Source organism: Physella acuta, unplaced genomic scaffold, assembly GCF_028476545.2.
Source record: "Physella acuta isolate Inbredline_101_S28 unplaced genomic scaffold, ASM2847654v3 ptg002017l, whole genome shotgun sequence".
NCBI lineage: Eukaryota > Metazoa > Mollusca > Gastropoda > Physidae > Physella > Physella acuta.
The window spans coordinates 1,099-22,615 of record NW_026733522.1 but is presented as its reverse complement, the minus strand read 5'-3'; the positions used below and the strand labels follow the sequence as shown (position 1 = coordinate 22,615).

The window sequence follows — 21,517 nt, the reverse complement described above, 5'->3', positions numbered from 1 at the left end:
AGACATATCACACGCACACACATTTATATAGACATATCACACACACACACACACACATTAACATAGACATATAACACACTTACACACATTTACATAGACATATAACACACTTACACACATTTACATAGACATATAACACACTTACACACATTTACATAGACATATCACACACACACACATTTACATAGACATATCACACACACACACACATTTACATAGACATATCACACACACACCCATTTACATAGACATATCACACACACACACACACATTAACATAGACATATAACACACTTACACACATTTACATAGACATATAACACACACACATTCACATAGACATATAACACACTTACACACATTTACATAGAAATATAACACACTTACAAACATTTACATAGACTTATCACACAAACAAATACATTTACATAGACATATAATACACTTACACACATTTACATAGACATATTACATACTTACACACATTTACATAGACATATCACACACACACACATTTACATAGACATATCACACACACACATTTACATAGACATATAACACACTTACACACATTTACATAGACATATAACACACTTACACACATTTACATAGACATATAACACACTTAAACACATTTACATAGACATATAACACACTTACACACATTTACATAGAAATATAACACACTTACAAACATTTACATAGACTTATCACACAAACAAATACATTTACATAGACATATAATACACTTACACACATTTACATAGACATATTACATACTTACACACATTTACATAGACATATCACACACACACACATTTACATAGACATATCACACACACACATTTACATAGACATATAACACACTTACACACATTTACATAGACATATAACACACTTACACACATTTACATAGACATATAACACACTTAAACACATTTACATAGACATATAACACACTTACACACATTTACATAGACATATAACACACTTACACACATTTACATAGACATATAACACACTTACACACATTTACATAGAAATATAACACACTTACACACATTTACATAGACTTATCACACACACACACACATTTACATAGACATATAACACACTTACACACATTTACATAGACATATTACATACTTACACACATTTACATAGACATATCACACACACACACATTTACATAGACATATCACACACACATTTACATAGACATACAACACACTTACACACATTTACATAGACATATAACACACTTACACACATTTACATAGACATATAACACACTTACACACATTTACATAGAAATATAACACACACACATTTACATAGACATATAACACACTTACACACATTTACATAGACATATAACACACTTACACACATTTACATAGACATATCACACACACACACACATTTACATAGAAATATAACACACACACATTTACATAGACATATCACACACACACACACATTTATATAGACATATCACACACACACACACACATTAACATAGACATATAACACACTTACACACATTTACATAGACATATAACACACTTACACACATTTACATAGACATATAACACACTTACACACATTTACATAGACATATCACACACACACACATTTACATATAAATATAACACACTTACACACATTTACATAGACATATCACACACACACCCATTTACATAGAAATATCACACACACACACACACATTAACATAGACATATTTCACACTTACACACATTTACATAGACATATAACACACTTACACACATTTACATAGACATATAACACACACACATTTACATAGACATATAACACACGTACACACATTTACATAGAAATATAACACACTTACAAACATTTACATAGACTTATCACACACACAACCACATTTACATAGACATATAACACACTTACACACATTTACATAGACATATTACATACTTACACACATTTACATAGACATATCACACACACACACATTTACATAGACATATCACACACACACATTTACATAGACATATAACACACTTACACACATTTACATAGACATATAACACACTTACACACATTTACATAGACATATAACACACTTAAACACATTTACATAGACATATAACACACTTACACACTTTTACATAGAAATATAACACACACATTTACATAGACATATAACACACTTACACACATTTACATAGAAATATAACACACTTACACACATTTACATAGAAATATAACACACTTACACACATTTACATAGACTTATCACACACACACACACATTTACATAGACATATAACACACTTACACACATTTACATAGACATATTACATACTTACACACATTTACATAGACATATCACACACACACACATTTACATAGACATATCACACACACACATTTACATAGACATATAACACACTTACACACATTTACATAGACATATAACACACTTACACACATTTACATAGACATATAACACACTTAAACACATTTACATAGACATATAACACACTTACACACATTTACATAGAAATATAACACATTTACAAACATTTACATAGACTTATCACACAAACAAATACATTTACATAGACATATAATACACTTACACACATTTACATAGACATATTACATACTTACACACATTTACATAGACATATCACACACACACACATTTACATAGACATATCACACACACACATTTACATAGACATATAACACACTTACACACATTTACATAGACATATAACACACTTACACACATTTACATAGACATATAACACACTTAAACACATTTACATAGACATATAACACACTTACACACATTTACATAGACATATAACACACTTACACACATTTACATAGACATATAACACACTTACACACATTTACATAGAAATATAACACACTTACACACATTTACATAGACTTATCACACACACACACATTTACATAGACATATAACACACTTACACACATTTACATAGACATATTACATACTTACACACATTTACATAGACATATCACACACACACACATTTACATAGACATATCACACACACATTTACATAGACATACAACACACTTACACACATTTACATAGACATATAACACACTTACACACATTTACATAGACATATAACACACTTACACACATTTACATAGAAATATAACACACACACATTTACATAGACATATAACACACTTACACACATTTACATAGACATATAACACACTTACACACATTTACATAGACATATCACACACACACACACATTTACATAGAAATATAACACACACACATTTACATAGACATATCACACACACACACACATTTATATAGACATATCACACACACACACACACATTAACATAGACATATAACACACTTACACACATTTACATAGACATATAACACACTTACACACATTTACATAGACATATAACACACTTACACACATTTACATAGACATATCACACACACACACATTTACATAGAAATATAACACACTTACACACATTTACATAGACATATCACACACACACCCATTTACATAGAAATATCACACACACACACACACATTAACATAGACATATTACACACTTACACACATTTACATAGACATATAACACACTTACACACATTTACATAGACATATAACACACACACATTTACATAGACATATAACACACGTACACACATTTACATAGAAATATAACACACTTACAAACATTTACATAGACTTATCACACACACAACCACATTTACATAGACATATAACACACTTACACACATTTACATAGACATATTACATACTTACACACATTTACATAGACATATCACACACACACACATTTACATAGACATATAACACACTTACACACATTTACATAGACATATAACACACTTAAACACATTTACATAGACATATAACACACTTACACACTTTTACATAGAAATATAACACACACATTTACATAGACATATAACACACTTACACACATTTACATAGAAATATAACACACTTACACACATTTACATAGAAATATAACACACTTACACACATTTACATAGACTTATCACACACACACACACATTTACATAGACATATAACACACTTACACACATTTACATAGACATATTACATACTTACACACATTTACATAGACATATCACACACACACATTTACATAGACATATCACACACACACATTTACATAGACATATAACACACTTACACACATTTACATAGACATATAACACACTTACACACATTTACATAGACATATAACACACTTACACACATTTACATAGACATATAACACACTTACACACATTTACATAGAAATATAACACACTTACACACATTTACATAGACTTATCACACACACACACACATTTACATAGACATATAACACACTTACACACATTTACATAGACATATTACATACTTACACACATTTACATAGACATATCACACACACACACATTTACATAGACATATCACACACACATTTACATAGACATACAACACACTTACACACATTTACATAGACATATAACACACTTACACACATTTACATAGACATATAACACACTTACACACATTTACATAGAAATATAACACACACACACACATTTACATAGAAATATAACACACACACATTTACATAGACATATCACACACACACACACATTTATATAGACATATCACACACACACACACATTAACATAGACATATAACACACTTACACACATTTACATAGACATATAACACACTTACACACATTTACATAGACATATAACACACTTACACACATTTACATAGACATATCACACACACACACATTTACATAGAAATATAACACACTTACACACATTTACATAGACATATCACACACACACCCATTTACATAGAAATATCACACACACACACACACATTAACATAGACATATTACACACTTACACACATTTACATAGACATATAACACACTTACACACATTTACATAGACATATAACACACACACATTTACATAGACATATAACACACGTACACACATTTACATAGAAATATAACACACTTACAAACATTTACATAGACTTATCACACACACAACCACATTTACATAGACATATAACACACTTACACACATTTACATAGACATATTACATACTTACACACATTTACATAGACATATCACACACACACACATTTACATAGACATATCACACACACATTTACATAGACATATAACACACTTACACACATTTACATAGACATATAACACACTTACACACATTTACATAGACATATAACACACTTAAACACATTTACATAGACATATAACACACTTACACACTTTTACATAGAAATATAACACACACATTTACATAGACATATAACACACTTACACACATTTACATAGAAATATAACACACTTACACACATTTACATAGAAATATAACACACTTACACACATTTACATAGACTTATCACACACACACACACATTTACATAGACATATAACACACTTACACACATTTACATAGACATATTACATACTTACACACATTTACATAGACATATCACACACACACACATTTACATAGACATATCACACACACACATTTACATAGACATATAACACACTTACACACATTTACATAGACATATAACACACTTACACACATTTACATAGACATATAACACACTTACACACATTTACATAGAAATATAACACACACACATTTACATAGACATATAACACACTTACACACATTTACATAGACATATAACACACTTACACACATTTACATAGACATATCACACACACACATTTACATAGACATAACACACACACATACACATTTACATAGACATCACACACAAAGCCCCCCCCTCCTCGAATAGATGCCTGGAAGAAACTCTGTATATAATTATATATATATCACTTATATTTATAGTAATTAAAAAATTAAGAATGAAACAAAATTACAATATTGAAAAACCGAGCAAGTTTTGAGAGTTGAATTACCTGAGGATTGCAGAAAAAGCTGGGACTCTGCAGGTTGTTGCCACCATTTCGGCCACTAATCTTCCACTCGCCAAAGAAGACAGACTCGTGCCAGGTTTTCTTGAGGGAGAAGAAGCTGGTGTTGACGAAATGGCAGATGTCCACGTGCGTGAAGTTGGCCAGGAAGTCGTTGTAGCTCATGCTGTGGGAGATGGAATAGGTGCAGTTAAGGTTGGCCGAACTACATGTTTTTGTATCGCTGATGTAGATGGTGACATAAATACAACCGAGAAGATTTTTACAATGATTTTTATCGAAGGTATCAAGTTTACTGTAGGTGTTTATGATTGGTACGCATAATTATAAATGGGTATACGTCTAAAGTATACATACATATATCTATACATTTATATATATATATATATATATATATATATATATATATATATATATATATATATATATATATATATATATATATATATATATATATATATATATATATAAAATTCTACTAGCAACTTAAAATGTTTTGATAAAATGCGAAAAACCTATGAGAAATCATCTGTCCATAATTATTTTTTTCTGAAATATTTCGTCTTGAGATAATTTGTTCGTTAGATATTTTAACCTGGATATTTTGTCTGAGATCATTTGTCCTTTCACCGAATATACGTGTAAATATAATCTACATGTATGTGTATGGTAATACATATTTCAGCTCTCATAATTTTATGTTTTGCAAGTATATTTCTACTATTCCTGAAGTGCCAGTGATTTTACGTGGCTATTTTACATTCCGTCCATTGTTTTACTTCTTTCAAAAGCCATAGACATAAGCCTAGAGCGTATTTTCGAATAGGAGCGACGTGTTTAAGCGGTATAATGCATGTTTAGAAGACATAGTTCTAGATTAATTCAATATAGTTATCTCGTACAGTGCAGTTGTTGGAGTAAAGATTTATCCTTTAGACCTAGCGATCTATTGGGAATATGAAGTAGAGTTCATGCATTTCTGGACCTCGGTGAATAAAAGGCTATGGTGATCAGCTCTATGACATTACCTTTACCAATGTAAATCATGTACCCATCAGAGTTGGGTGGACTCAAGTCCTACAGCCACAAGTCTGAACCAAGATCAGAACTCGACACCTTTAGGCTAGCAGCAAAACACTCTACCGTTTCACCACGAAGTCACATGAAAATCAATACTTACTAAAATTCTCCTTCTTTTGTGAACTTGATTCCCACTTTCTCCCATTCGTTTTGACTCATCTGTTTCAGCTCTTTTGAACTAGAACACAAAAAGTAAAACCAGTTTTCAACCAACGTCAGTGTTTCTTTCAGTTATTTTTTTCTCCTGGAAGGGGGTGTGAAGCAGACTTAAAAGTTTCGTTCAGGGAAGGGGAGTGGAAAGGGGCGATAGATGTGCTTCGGGGGTGGATGTTAAGGGAACTGCACTACCTCGAAGAGGTGCCTGAAAGAAGCTCTGAATAACGTAATATAAATATATCCTGTCATTAAGGAAAGTTCCAATTTCGAACCTAACGATCCATGGGGCAAGTGGAGTAGAGTTCCCTTGTTTCTGTTACCTCGGCATATGAAGGAAAGGTGTAATCAGCACCTATACACAGCCGTCTTTACTTTCCCTAACGTGAGTGAGGTGCCAATTAGAGCTGGGTGGACTCAGGGGCGCTCGAACCCGGATTCGAACTCGACTTTTTCTCGTTAATAGTCTAGCGCTCTACCTCTACACCACCCCATCCGTCACAAGTCATTAGCATCACGATTTTGATATTTTCAATACAGTTCTCAGCAGACGACAGCAAGACATCACTCACTTATCAGACCACGCCCCCGTCCATTCCTTCTCCCCCCAGGGGTTGAAGAGCCTCAGCAGCATCACCTCGTGATCCAAGGTGCCCCAATGGGATTTTGGGATTTCGATTGTTTTTACCTGCAAGTCAGATAGCATTAGTACAATAATCAAGTTCATGTTTAAATATAAATGTTAAAGTGTGACCAAACAATATATATATATATATATATATATATATATATATATATATATATATATATATATATATATATATATATATATATATATTTATTTATTTATTTATTTATATATAATAAATACATTTCTCTCTCTCTCTCTCTCTCTCTCTCTCTCTCTCTCTCTATATATATATATATATATATATATATATGTGTGTGTGTGTGAGTATATATTTATACACACACACATATATATATATATATATATATATATATATATATATATATATATACATATATATATATATATATATATATATATATATATATATATATATATATATATATATATATATATATATATATATATTTTTATATATATATATATATATATATATATATATATATATATATATATATGTATATATATATATATATATATATATATATACATGTTTTGTTATTTTACAACAGTGGTTCTTAACCTTTTTTTTTTGGGAGATACCGAACTCCATCAGTCTCATAATCGCAACCACCGAACCCTTTTTACTAGTTCTATCGTCCGCCTTAAAAAAAATTCTGATCGTAAACCCTCTGAGTCGGGTTTATGTCTTGACATCCGTCAAACCCCTGAGACAGATTTGCCATGGGGTTCGATCCAACCCAGGTTAAGAACCACTGATTTAGAGTGATGCCGGCTCCATATTGTCATACTTACCAGAGTGATATTATAACCTTGACCTCGTATCAAACCTTTAGGACCTTCAGTACCAATTTCACCAGGGTCAACCTAAAAATAGACACATTACCAATTTCATTAGGGTCCACCTAGAAATAGAGACATTACCAATTTCACTAGGGTCCACCTAGAAATAGAGACATTACCAATTTCACTAGGGTCCACTTAGAAATAGAGACATTACCAATTTCACTAGGGTCCACTTAGAAATAGAGACAGTACCAATTTCACTAGGGTCCACCTAGAAATAGAGACATTACCAATTTCACTAGGGTCCACTTAGAAATAGAGACACACTCACTGAACTCTTTCCAAACTAGTGTTTACGAAGAATAAAAGGAATACCTAACGCCATCTCCAATGATAGTTCGACTAAAAGAGATGACAGTGGAAGCAGTTTCCGAATTAATAATTTAAAAAAAAAAGAATGGCGTTGGATGGGGCACGACAAAGAATGAAAAAGCGTGGAAAAAACAGATCTAAATAGAAAACCGACTCTAATGAACACCTAACGCTAAAATAACGTTTTTTTTTTAAGAAAAAAACAAACAACAAATGTGATAGGTTTGTTTCTTTCCAACATTTTTCTCTGTGGATGGGGAGGGGGGCACTTGAAACTTTTGAGGTGGGGTGGACTTACATGATTAGGTGAAGGGGGCGGATACTGGTTGAAGTATATATTTTGTAAATACATTTTATATTTCGCTCCGGGGAGGAGGGCCAGTGCCTAGCCCCCACCCTTCACCAGTAGATATACGTAAAAGAAACTTCTCGGGATATACAGCGGGTTTTAGTAATGGACATAAGTAGAAAAAGCTTTATGAAATGTTAGAAGCTAGTCTGTTAAAATCCTCTTGAACTTGGTAGCATTTTTTCCGAATGCAAAATTTCATGTTCGCAACAGAGTGATGGTAAATACATTGAAAATAAAGGTGAAACTTGTTAGGAATAACGCGGGAAAAGCCGTAATTTCAACGGAAAAGATGTTGCTGATTTTAAATTGTAATAGCGCTGAATATGACGATGATAATGAGACCTGTGATTATTATGTGAGTGATGATGACAGAGTTGGCGACTAATGTTAATGATGTTGACGATGATGATGGATGTTGCGAAGAAGAAAGATGACTTACCATGCTTACACAGTTTATTATGGCATTATGAAAAGATAACTTACCATGTTTATACAGTTTATCAAACTTTATGAAAAGATAACTCACCATGTTTATACAATTTATCAATGCTTTGTTATCTATAGCTGCCTCCAGTTTCTGGAACACTGATTTCCTTTAAAAAAAGTTTTTAAAAACAAATGTTTTACTTACAAGCTGTCGAAATCATATTTGAATGAATATATTCTTGGATTACGTAAACAACATCATAATTTAAATTTGTTTTTTCACACAAAAAGCTAATAGATGTTTTGTCTGTTGAAGCTGTATGTAACATCGGGAAATTAGGGAATTATATTGGCTAAAAATAAGCCTAATGGTTTTAACGCACGCCCGAAGCTTAATTACCGTTTGTCTTACGTAGACAGGGATATTTCCGGTTACCGGAAAACGCAATTTGTATTTTTGGCTTCTCAAAAAAAGTTGGCACTGATTTTGATACTGATCTTTCCACGGTGTTTTACAAAAGTTTGAGTAAGAGGATATTTTTAACTTCATTCACGGAATTCACAACTAACACATTTTTAATCCCCATTTCCCACTTTACTTCACAAATACTAGTTTTGCTATAGACTTAAACAAAAAAAAACGGTGTTGGGGGAGAGGTATGTGACTTTAGGGACAACATACAATGTGAGGTGAGTTCGGTTAAAAAATATGAGTTTAATAAACATCGCAGTACTTTACTAATAATGGCATGAGTGTGGGTATATAGGATATCGCAGGGTGAGGGGGGATGGGGGTAGCGAAGGGGGGGGGAAGTGGGGGGAGCGGGGGGGAAGGGGTGGAGAGAGGCTTTCGCAAATAGGCAACACGTCATTTGTGGACGACGGCGACCAAGACAAGCACCACCCGACGTTAAAACTCTGACTGCCGTTGTAACTTACTTGACTTCCGGGTTTGTGAAATTATATTGAGTCTTCAGGTCCAGTTTTTCAGATAGCCCACCTGTTGGATGGAATGCATGGGTAGGATAATGAAGGAAAATGCAAAAGCTAATTAATAAAGGATCAATATTGATTATTATATAATGTTGGTACCATTAACATCTTTACGCAACTGTAAAATCTAGAACTTACCTGTAAAATGTAAACCCATATAAAATCTACATCTACCTATAAACTGTATTCTCCGCAGTAAAATCTACACCCACCTGTAAAATCTAGACTTACCTTCAAACGCTACACCCATGTAAAATCTACATTTACCTATAAATTATACCACCCTGTAAAACCTACATCACCTGTACAATTTATAACGACCTATACAATCTACTTTTACCTGTAATCTGTACACTCATCTGTAAAATTTACACACACCCGTAAAATTTACACGCGCCTGTAAAATGTACACCCACCTGTACAATTTATACCGACCTATACAATCTACATTCACCTGTAAAATGAATACTCACCAATAAAAAAGTATAATATGTATTACCACTCTTAAAATCTACTCCACCTGTAAAATCTACACTATCTTCTCCAATAAAAAGCCAACCTGCAAAACTTCATTTACTTGTAACATGTATAGTCACCTGTCAAACGTATACCTACCTGCAAAATCCACATTTACCTCTAACATTTAAACTCACCTGTAAAATCCAATGTACCTCTAAAATTTAAACTCACCTGTAAAATCCACATTTAACTGGAACATGTAAACTCACCTGTAAAATCCACATTTACCTGTAACATGTAAACTCCCCTGTAAAATCCTTATTTACCTGTAACATGTAAACTCACCTGTAAAATCTACTAAAGCATCTGATGGATGGCCTGTGCTCATCGATTCATAATCACCGAACAATCTGATTAAAAAATCATTTAATCAAACAAAATATAAAAACAATATTTATTTTCTGAGAATTCAAATATCTAAACACATTTATCTACATAATTAGTGATCATAGAAAGTAATCCTATGAATTACTCGTAAATTAACTAATTTAAAAAAAAAATCAGGTTCATATTTGTAGCTGTTACCGAAATTCGAGTACTTCTTTCATCAAGTTAACGTTATAAAGTATTTATAATCGCAATGGAGGAATTGAGGTACTTTAGTTAGTGTATTATGATTATATTATATATTATCAAAAAATATTTTTCTTTGACCTAGGCGGTAATCTATAAACACCGTCATTTTTTCGTGACGCTTTTACTCCCTCATATTGTCACACATCATCACAAAAAGCCACGCCTCACCCAAAACAGACGTCACATCTCAGCCTATAAACCTCCTCAAAATTGAAATTTTGCTTTTAAAAACATCAGTTTATTAATATATAACCATTTTTTTTAAATTAGTGAAATAAAGGCTAAATCACAGTTTATAACATTACGTTTTAAGCTGTATAAGTGCGTCGTCAGGCTTTCTGACCCTTACCCCTCATCGCCCTCGTTCCCCCTTGTCACACAGATACAAAATTACGAATTCCCCTATACCCATCTAGCAGTGTGATGTCTTTTATGGACGAACCCCCTACCCACCTAATTTACAGAGCATAATGTAAAATGCCCACAACACAAATGGCGAACTCTAATACCTCGTGTAACAACACACTGAACAACACTGAATCGGCGTGGTCGAGTCGGTAAAGCTCATGTTTGCTAAACCGAAAAGTCTCGAGTTCGAACCCGTGGGCAGATGAGGCTCGTTAGCTGGGGACAGCCACTCCTCTAGGAGAGACAACTCCAAAATTATACAACTGCTGCCTTGTAGTTTGTTCTTGGTTGGACAAAGGCTATGGAAGCAAATCCAAAAAGAAAAGCAAGCTGAAATCGGAGTCATTGGCCTCAATGGCGCATAACCAGTTGACACGTAACGCTTAATTGTGTTGGAGGCGTGGTCGAGTCGGCAAAAAAAGCTCATGGTTGATAAATTTGAACTAAGTCTCGAGTTCAACGCACTGGCAGATAATTCTCGATCCCCTTCAACACTAATAATTAAGAACGAAGAAAAAGAAGAAGAAGACTATTACTTATGTAACGTTGCTCCATACCACTCCATACACCATATAACAGTATAACAAAATAATAAAATTCCCCTATATACGTATGTATTATGTCACGATTCATGGAAGACGAACATGTGTTTAGCTTTGTGGTGTTATGAAAATAAAATGTCTTAGTGTTGCTCGATCATTTTTAAATGCCATCTTGAACTACAATTTGAAAACCTCTAAAGCAGTTAGAAAAAAACCCAGCAAATCTACGCTACCAGATTGAAATTAGACCTGGTTACTTAAAAACAAATCTAGCTTGTTCTAGCTTGTGTTTGTGTGTACGTTAAAGCGTCAGTCTAGATAACATGAGCGCTAAATTTCAATCTAATTTTAGAGCTTATTTACAACGATAAGAAGAGTTTTAAGGTGGAGTTAAATAATTTCACGGATAGAATCAGAAACCTCTAACTAGAAGAGGAATCTCTGGCTAGAAGCAATAACCTCTGGATAGAATGACTAAACTGGCTACAATCAGGAGCTTATGGCTAGAACCAAGAATCTCTGGCTAGCTAGAGCCATGAACCACTGTCTAGAACCAGGGACCTCTTTCTAGAACCAATAATCTTTGGCTAGCTAGAACCAGGAATCTCTGTCTAGAATCAAGAATCGCCGTCTAGAACCAGGAATCTCTGGCTAGCTAGAACCAAGAATCTCTAGCTAGAATCAGAAATCTCTGTCTAGAACCAGGAATCTCTGTCTAGAACCAGTAATCTCTGTCTAGAACAATTAATGTCTGGCTAGCTAGAACCAGGAATCTCTGTCTACAAGCAGGAATCTCTGTCTAGAATCAGGAATAGTCTAGAACCAGGAACCTGTCTAGAACTAGGAATCTCTGTTTAGCTAGAACCAGGAACCTCTGTCTACAATCAGGAATCTCTGGTTAGCTAGAACCAGGAACCTCTGTCTAGAACCAGGGACCTCTTTCTAGAACCAATAATCTTTGGCTAGCTAGAACCAGGAACTTCTGTCTACAATCAGGAATCTCTGGTTAGCTAGAACCAGGAACCTCTTGATAGAACCAGGAATCTCCGACTAGAACCAGAAATCTTTGTCTAGCTAGAACCAGGAACCTCTGGATAGAATCAGGAATCTCTAGCTAGAACAAGTAATCTCTGACTAACTAAAACCAGTAGTCTCTGGCTAGCTAGAACCTGGAGCGAGTATATCGTCAGTACCATGCCGAGCCGGGACTGGGTTTAATGGTACCAAAGTTTTATTGATCTGTTTATTCGCCCGTGTATTCACCTGTGTAATGGATCGGTAGCGCTCCAACTTTTTAAAACACTTGATAACACTACCAGTATGAGTGACGTATGTCAAACTACAGCAGCTTTTTAAATAATTACATATGACACATATTTTAGTGCTCGTATAGGACGTCATGGTTCTTATGATAGATGGAGTAGAGTTTATTGGAATTTTAAAAAAAAATCTTAACACACAAAGCGGTTGAGTGGTGAAGTTTATATCGGTAATTGTTTTTTGCCAACTCCAGCTAGGAACACATTATAGCTGAGTGAACTCGAGCACGAGCTACGAACTCAAGTCCGACAGAATCGAACTGCAACTCTTCAGTTTTTGGGTGATCCTGATCTATACACCCACACGGGTCTTTCTGATCCTAGATGCACATACAGCCACAAGCCATGGGATTCTATATCCACACACACGCACTGACCGCCCCACGTTATACTACACGCACACACATCGCATCGTTTGATCATACACGCACACGCACCCACACCACCTCATATAATAATACACCACATGATATAACCCAACACTACATAATATAATCCTACACCACCTTATAGATTAATACACCACCTCATATAATCCTACAACACCTCATATAATCCCATAACACATTATATAATCCTACACCAAATGATAACCCTACACCACCTCATAGAATTCTATACCACCTCATACAATCGAACAACTCGTGATATAATCCTAAACCACCTCAAATAATCCAACACCTCATATAATCAAATAACACATTATATTTTCCTACACCACCTCATATAATCCTACACTACATGATATAATCCTACATGATATAAACTACACCACCTTATATAATCATATACCGCCTAATACGACACCATCTCATAGAATTCTATACCACCTTATATAATCCCACAACACATGATATAGTCCTACACTACATGATATACGCATAACCAAATGATATAATCCTACACCACCCTATATAATCCTACACCATCTCATATAATCCGCTACAACATCTCATATAATCCTATACTACCTCAAATCCTACACCACCTCATATAATCCTACACCACCTCATGTAATCCCATAACTTTTGATATAATCCTACTCCAACTGATATGACACCACCTCATATAGTCCTACCCACACACACACGTCAACCCACACACATCCACTCCGCCTGTCACACAAACCACTCCACTAAACCTCAACTCACTTGGCGTAAGCTTTTTCGAAGAGTGCCGACCAAAACTCGTTTCTGTCCTTGGAATGTAAAAATATCAACTGTCCATCTTTGGTGGGCAACCGGTCGTCTATGACCACCTCGATCCACTCTCCGAACCTCCAGAACTGGAACCGGAAAATTCCGGCGTAAGGATTCTTGTCATCGTACTCCTGGGACTTGACATCGGGGAAGACCTGCAGCACGATTGGGTATGATTTGCAGTCGCGAAATACATAATACAAGATGTATTATATATATAAATGTAAATGTATATATAAATGTGAGTGTGTGCGTGTCATTAATAATTTAATATGGACATTTCGGTGTCACCACCATGTCGTCGTCAGATCATTATATACGTACACATATATATATATATATATATATATATATATATATATATATATATATATATATATATATATATATATATATATATATACGTACATATATATATACGTATATATATATATATATATATATATATATATATATATATATATATATATATATATATATATATATATATATATATATATATACATTTATATATGCGTGTGAGTGCGCGTGTGTGTATGTATGTGTGTATCGGGTTGACACCACAAGTACCGCACAGCACAGGTGACACCTTACAATGATACCACTGCTATAATATAACTCATCTTGTCCACATTACCTACCATTAAATTCTCTATATACCCCCCCCCCTTTCGCCGCGATTCCAGCAACAAAGATAGTCATGTGCATTCTTCATAATTCCCCCTCCCCCACTGTACTTTAGCAACAAAGATAGCCCCATGCTTTCCACCACATACTATCAATTCCCACCTACCAACACAATAAAGTGGCCCCTTGCATTCTCCACATACCCCCACCCCATCACTGTACTCTAATAACAAATATAGCCCAGTGTATTTCACGCCATACCACCCCCCTACCCACCCCCAACAAAGATAGCCCCGTGGATTCCACCCCATATCACCCGCCCCCACCCATCACCTACAAAACAAGCCCTTTTACCTTATTCCACAGTTTGGGCTCATGAGCCAGGGCCGTGCAGGCTGTAATGAACCAGACACTTTTGATCTCCCCGTTCACAAGGTCATTACACGTCGCCCCGTCCACGAGGAGCCGTGGTGCCTTACACAGTTCCTGGGTAGAAGAGGAACAACATTGCCGATAACATATGAACGACATCGCTAGTTTTAAATTTTCAAAGATTTTATTTATTAAATTGCTTCAAGAATGTAATTTCCAGCGACAGTTTATATTGCCATGTTCACTTTAGAATAATATTTTTTTTATCCTCGGCTAATGAGGACTGATATAGATTTACAAAAGTAATACTTTTTGTTTTCTGATTATGTACTTGTATTTCTTGTAAGATGGTTTATTTAGATAATGACTATCGTTTTCATTTTTAGCGCAATTTCCATTCTGGAGAATTGCGTTTATTAACCCGTCATTTCTGGATGGATGAATGTATGAATGTGTGTCCGCAGCTTTAAGTCGTATCTCCTCCTCAACGAAGCAATATCGATGACTAGTTCCAAAAGCAATTATGTTAAGTAAGTTACGAGGATGAGCATAGGCCATAAAAATTCCGGGTTTCTTTCATGGATTTCCCGGAAAAGCCAAAAAACCTCGAAAAAATGCAGTTTTTTGCCCATATCTCGGCAACCAGACAACTTAGCGACTTGAAACATGTACCAATCGATTCCTGCCATAATTTAGAACAATATTGCCGAAGAAAGTTTTCAAAAATATCCTTTCGTTCGGTCACAAAAATTTTTTTGAATTAATTAAAATTTTGACCGAATTAGTAGGCATTTTTTCCAACCACACCACACGCGTCATCACGTTCAATAGCGGCGCCATCACGTTCAATGGCTGCGTCATCACGTTCAGTAGCTAGGCGCGCAATGGTTTTTAGTCATGTAACTATATTGTAAATAAAACATGTATTTTAACCAATGGTCTTACTAACCCTGCTCTTGATTTACGCTACGACAGAGCTATTTTTAGATAACATAAGGAAATTGCGCTTAAATGTCACTAGACTTTTTAATTAACTTGTTTTTTCAAATTTTGAAAAGTTCATCAAAAACCTATTAATTTGATTTGAGAGAGAGAGAGAGAGAGAGGGAGAGAGAGAGAGAGAGAGAGAGAGTTAAAATCTTAGTTATGATTATATAGACCCAAGAATTTATTACTGCGAAATCAACCAACATAGCAAGTCTAAATATATTTTTTTTTACATAAAACCACGCTACGGCCGACTCCGAATGCAATCATTCAGTTCAAATCTACTTCCATTAGCTGCAACAAAACCAGTGGATTTAGATTCATCCCCTTTAATCGTTTTGTATCCTGTATCAGCTGAAGGTACTTGAAAGTAAGACAAATGGACTTATCGAAAGGGGAGACAATACTGTGTTGCACTTAAAAAAATAAATTCAGCGTTTATAGCTTACTCTGTTTGTAGTCAGTAAAACTTGTAAAGCGAGCTCGTTACGGCTCAATTAAACAAATACTAATATGTATGTACATATATATATATATATATATATATATATATATATATATATATATATATATATATATATATATAATATAATATAAATACCACACATCTAATTTGTTTTTATTACAGTCATAAGTGAGACAGGATATCGGTTTTGTTAATTTTCCCTAAATTTACGATTTGTTTGCAATTTTTTACCGTGGAACAAATAAGAAAATTTAAATATATATGATTAGCATTACAGTCCCTCAACTCAAATATACTTGTAAAAATCTATTGACCACGAATACCACAAACATATAGTATAACAATCAGTTTTTTTCTTCTAATTCACAGAGACATGTAACAAACCACCCACCTCCTGCGCATACACATATTATGCGCAATCAAAGATCGTAGCATATAAACGCCATTTATAAACAAGATTTCACATAAAATACCCCCCCCCCACACACACACAAACACACACACCAAACACAACAAAACTAGTTACAGGTGCCGAAAAGAAATCGACGACTATCGCTGAAAGATTGACATATAGGTTCAATATACTACACAATCTCTAACTGACATTTTTTTTATGGACTTGTTCTTGTATCAGAGTTCTTCTGTTAGAGGCTACGCCTTTGCGTGTTTTTTTTTTTTTTAAATTTCAATAAATGGAAGTTCATTCACGAAAGTGGTTGTTAGAAAGGAGAAGAAAAGGAAACGAATCAAAAGGCGACACCTTTTAAAGGGTAAAAAAAGAGCTGATAGATCGAATCCTGATCGATTAATAGATCGATTAGTGTAGCGATTGAAAATACGAGCGGGTCTATCAGTTCTTGGCTACTTCCCCATCTTGTGGCTAAGGAAGGTTTATATGCTGCATCCGGATATTGATAACATCAAATAAAACTTAAAAACCTATACGTATATGATGTAAATATATTATTAAATATTATATATATATATATGTATATATATATATGTATAATGTATATGTGTATGTATATATATATATATATATATATATATATATATATATATATATATATATATATATATATATATTAATATATATTTCTACAAACTTATGTTTATATATATATATATATTATGGTGCTTAATATATATTGATGTGTAGAATATTGATGAACATGTATATATATTATTTATATCAATATAATAATTCATATATATATATATATATATATATATATATATATATATATATATATATATATATATATATATATATAGTTTGAGTAATATATATATATATATATATATATATATATATATATATATATATATATATATATATATATATATATATATATATATATATATATATATATATATATATAGTTTGAATAATGCTAGTCAAATGTGTTTACTATATATCCCAATATATTCGAAAAACCCATCTTAAACGGAATCACTGAACTGAGTCCCTCTGCCGACCACGGTTTGAGAACCACTGCCCTAAACCACGGCCCTGTCAATGGCACTCTTGCAGAGATTTCTTTCATCTTCCTCCTTCTCAAGTGACCTCCTAGCTGCATACCACCCTCGCGACTAGCCAGCAAGGATCATTGCGTTGTTACTGGCACTCTCTTTATTGCGGGCTTACCCTATGTAGACTAGACGGTCTGCGTCAATTCGTAAGACCCTTAACTCTTTCGCGTACAGATCGATACACTTAAGACTGCTATAAAGTAATATAGTTGGGGACGAGGTAGCTAAATGATTTTAGTTCAAGTATTTTTTTATTTTCCTGTGTCTTTTTTTTTAAAGAAAAGAATTCGGCTGTTTATTAAGTAGCCTACGATTTGTATTTCATTTTTGTTGGTTAATCGGTTATACTCGAATGTTTCGTGTTTAGTGTGTGTGTGTGTGTGTGTGTGTGTTTGCGTGTGTCGTGTGTAAAATGGGTTGTTCAGAACAAAAAAAAATCTTGATTTTCGTTAGTATTATTTTTTGTTTCTTATTCTTCTTTGTAACTGTATTACTACTATCGTATGATATCTCTTCCAACATAATTAAGTATTACGTCTCAAAATGTTATGCGCCATATATGGACCGTCTACCTAGCTTCTGCTGCTTTGTTCCTGAATGTGCTCACCTAGTAATGTAATGTATTGAAAATGTGGCAAATAATGCAACTTGTGATCGACGCCATGGTCGAATGGTAGAGCTTTCGACTGTTGACACGAAGGTTCAGATCTCGGTCCTGTCTTAGGACTGTAGGACGTCCCTGAGTCCACCCAGCTATAATGGGTACGTGACTCAATTTGGTGGACAGTAAATTCGGTCTACTTAATGGTGCCCTTACCATCCCTTTAAATGTAGAGGTCAAGAAACATATGAACTCTACTTCATCTGTACTACAGAGGTCAATAAACATAAAAACTGTTTAAACTGCATACTAACTGTTAGGAGCGAACGTTACGTTTTGGTATAACTTACACTATGTCCTGATGAAAACAAGACATAGCAAGTTTGATAGTTATTGTATAACTTACTCTTCATCGATCGACGAGACTGTTGTACATTATGTAGCCTAATCCTTAATCCAGCTTGTCTTAACATTAGCCCCAACTACAGACTTAAATCAAGCATCACCCTAGTTTAAGTTCTTAACTTAATTCTAAGCTTAACACTAAGCCTAGCCCACATAGCGATACCAGCTGGAAAACAATGTTATAAACAATTTCACTGCACCGATATTACATACGACTATATATATATATATATATATATATATATATATATATATATATATATATATATATATATATATATATATATATATATATATACATATATATATATATACATATATATATACATATATATATACATATATATATACATACATATATATATATATATATATATATATATATATATATATATATATATATATATATATATATATATATATATATATATATATATATATATATGAGTTGTACAATGGTTATTTAATTGAAAAAGCCTGAAGCAGAACCCCTTACAAAACTGCGCTATAAACACACATATATAACCATTTAACACCACCTCACACACAAACATCCTTACCTTTGGCCTCCTCCACTCTATGGCGCCATCCACCTTGGAGAAAAACAAAGATTTGTTGGATGCCTGAAACTCCGGGTCCTCGAAGAGAATGCCCTTGGCGAGGCATTGTTTCTTGATGGTCTTGTAGTTCTGATTTTTAAAATGCTTCGGCATTGCGGGACCTGTGGTGATAGAGCGGATTCGATCAAACGAGACTTTGACATCAAATATTAGAACAACTAGTATAAACACAACGTAGGGTTTTGTCTTGATAATATACAAAAAAAATCAGGCGATATCGAAATGGTATTGCTGGGAGGGACGTGTGCTCGCATCAAAATAATCGAACAAAGTGTGTTCAATATAATGAAGGGCGACAACCTAAATACTTGCTTCATATTAACAATAAACCTATTGCCTAGAATAGAAGTAAGAGAAGCGTATTACCTTAAGTGGAGTGGGGGGGGGGGGAGATAGAGAAAGAGGCCGTATGCATACAATAATTATCACAACCGTCATGCACTTTCCAGATAT

At 33.8% G+C, this 21,517-nt stretch overlaps 1 protein-coding gene across 3 annotated transcripts in view; it reads right to left on the bottom strand.

Annotated features, from left to right (window-relative positions):
* The window catches only part of LOC131931725 (calpain-5-like), a 34,920-nt gene extending 13,752 nt beyond the window's left edge, over nucleotides 1–21,168 (bottom strand). For all 3 annotated transcript variants that reach the window (XM_059288551.1, XM_059288553.1, XM_059288552.1), the window contains exons 1-10: nucleotides 21,005–21,168; nucleotides 16,435–16,566; nucleotides 15,406–15,608; nucleotides 11,695–11,759; nucleotides 10,837–10,897; nucleotides 9,998–10,064; nucleotides 8,757–8,828; nucleotides 7,882–7,997; nucleotides 7,257–7,334; nucleotides 6,062–6,242 (exon numbers count right to left, since the gene is read on the bottom strand). In XM_059288551.1, the coding sequence (XP_059144534.1) occupies nucleotides 6,062–6,242; nucleotides 7,257–7,334; nucleotides 7,882–7,997; nucleotides 8,757–8,828; nucleotides 9,998–10,064; nucleotides 10,837–10,897; nucleotides 11,695–11,759; nucleotides 15,406–15,608; nucleotides 16,435–16,566; nucleotides 21,005–21,157 (1,128 nt within the window). In that variant the 5' untranslated portion in view covers nucleotides 21,158–21,168. The remainder of the gene's footprint in view (nucleotides 1–6,061; nucleotides 6,243–7,256; nucleotides 7,335–7,881; nucleotides 7,998–8,756; nucleotides 8,829–9,997; nucleotides 10,065–10,836; nucleotides 10,898–11,694; nucleotides 11,760–15,405; nucleotides 15,609–16,434; nucleotides 16,567–21,004) is intronic.
* Nucleotides 21,169–21,517: the final 349 nt, after the last annotated feature.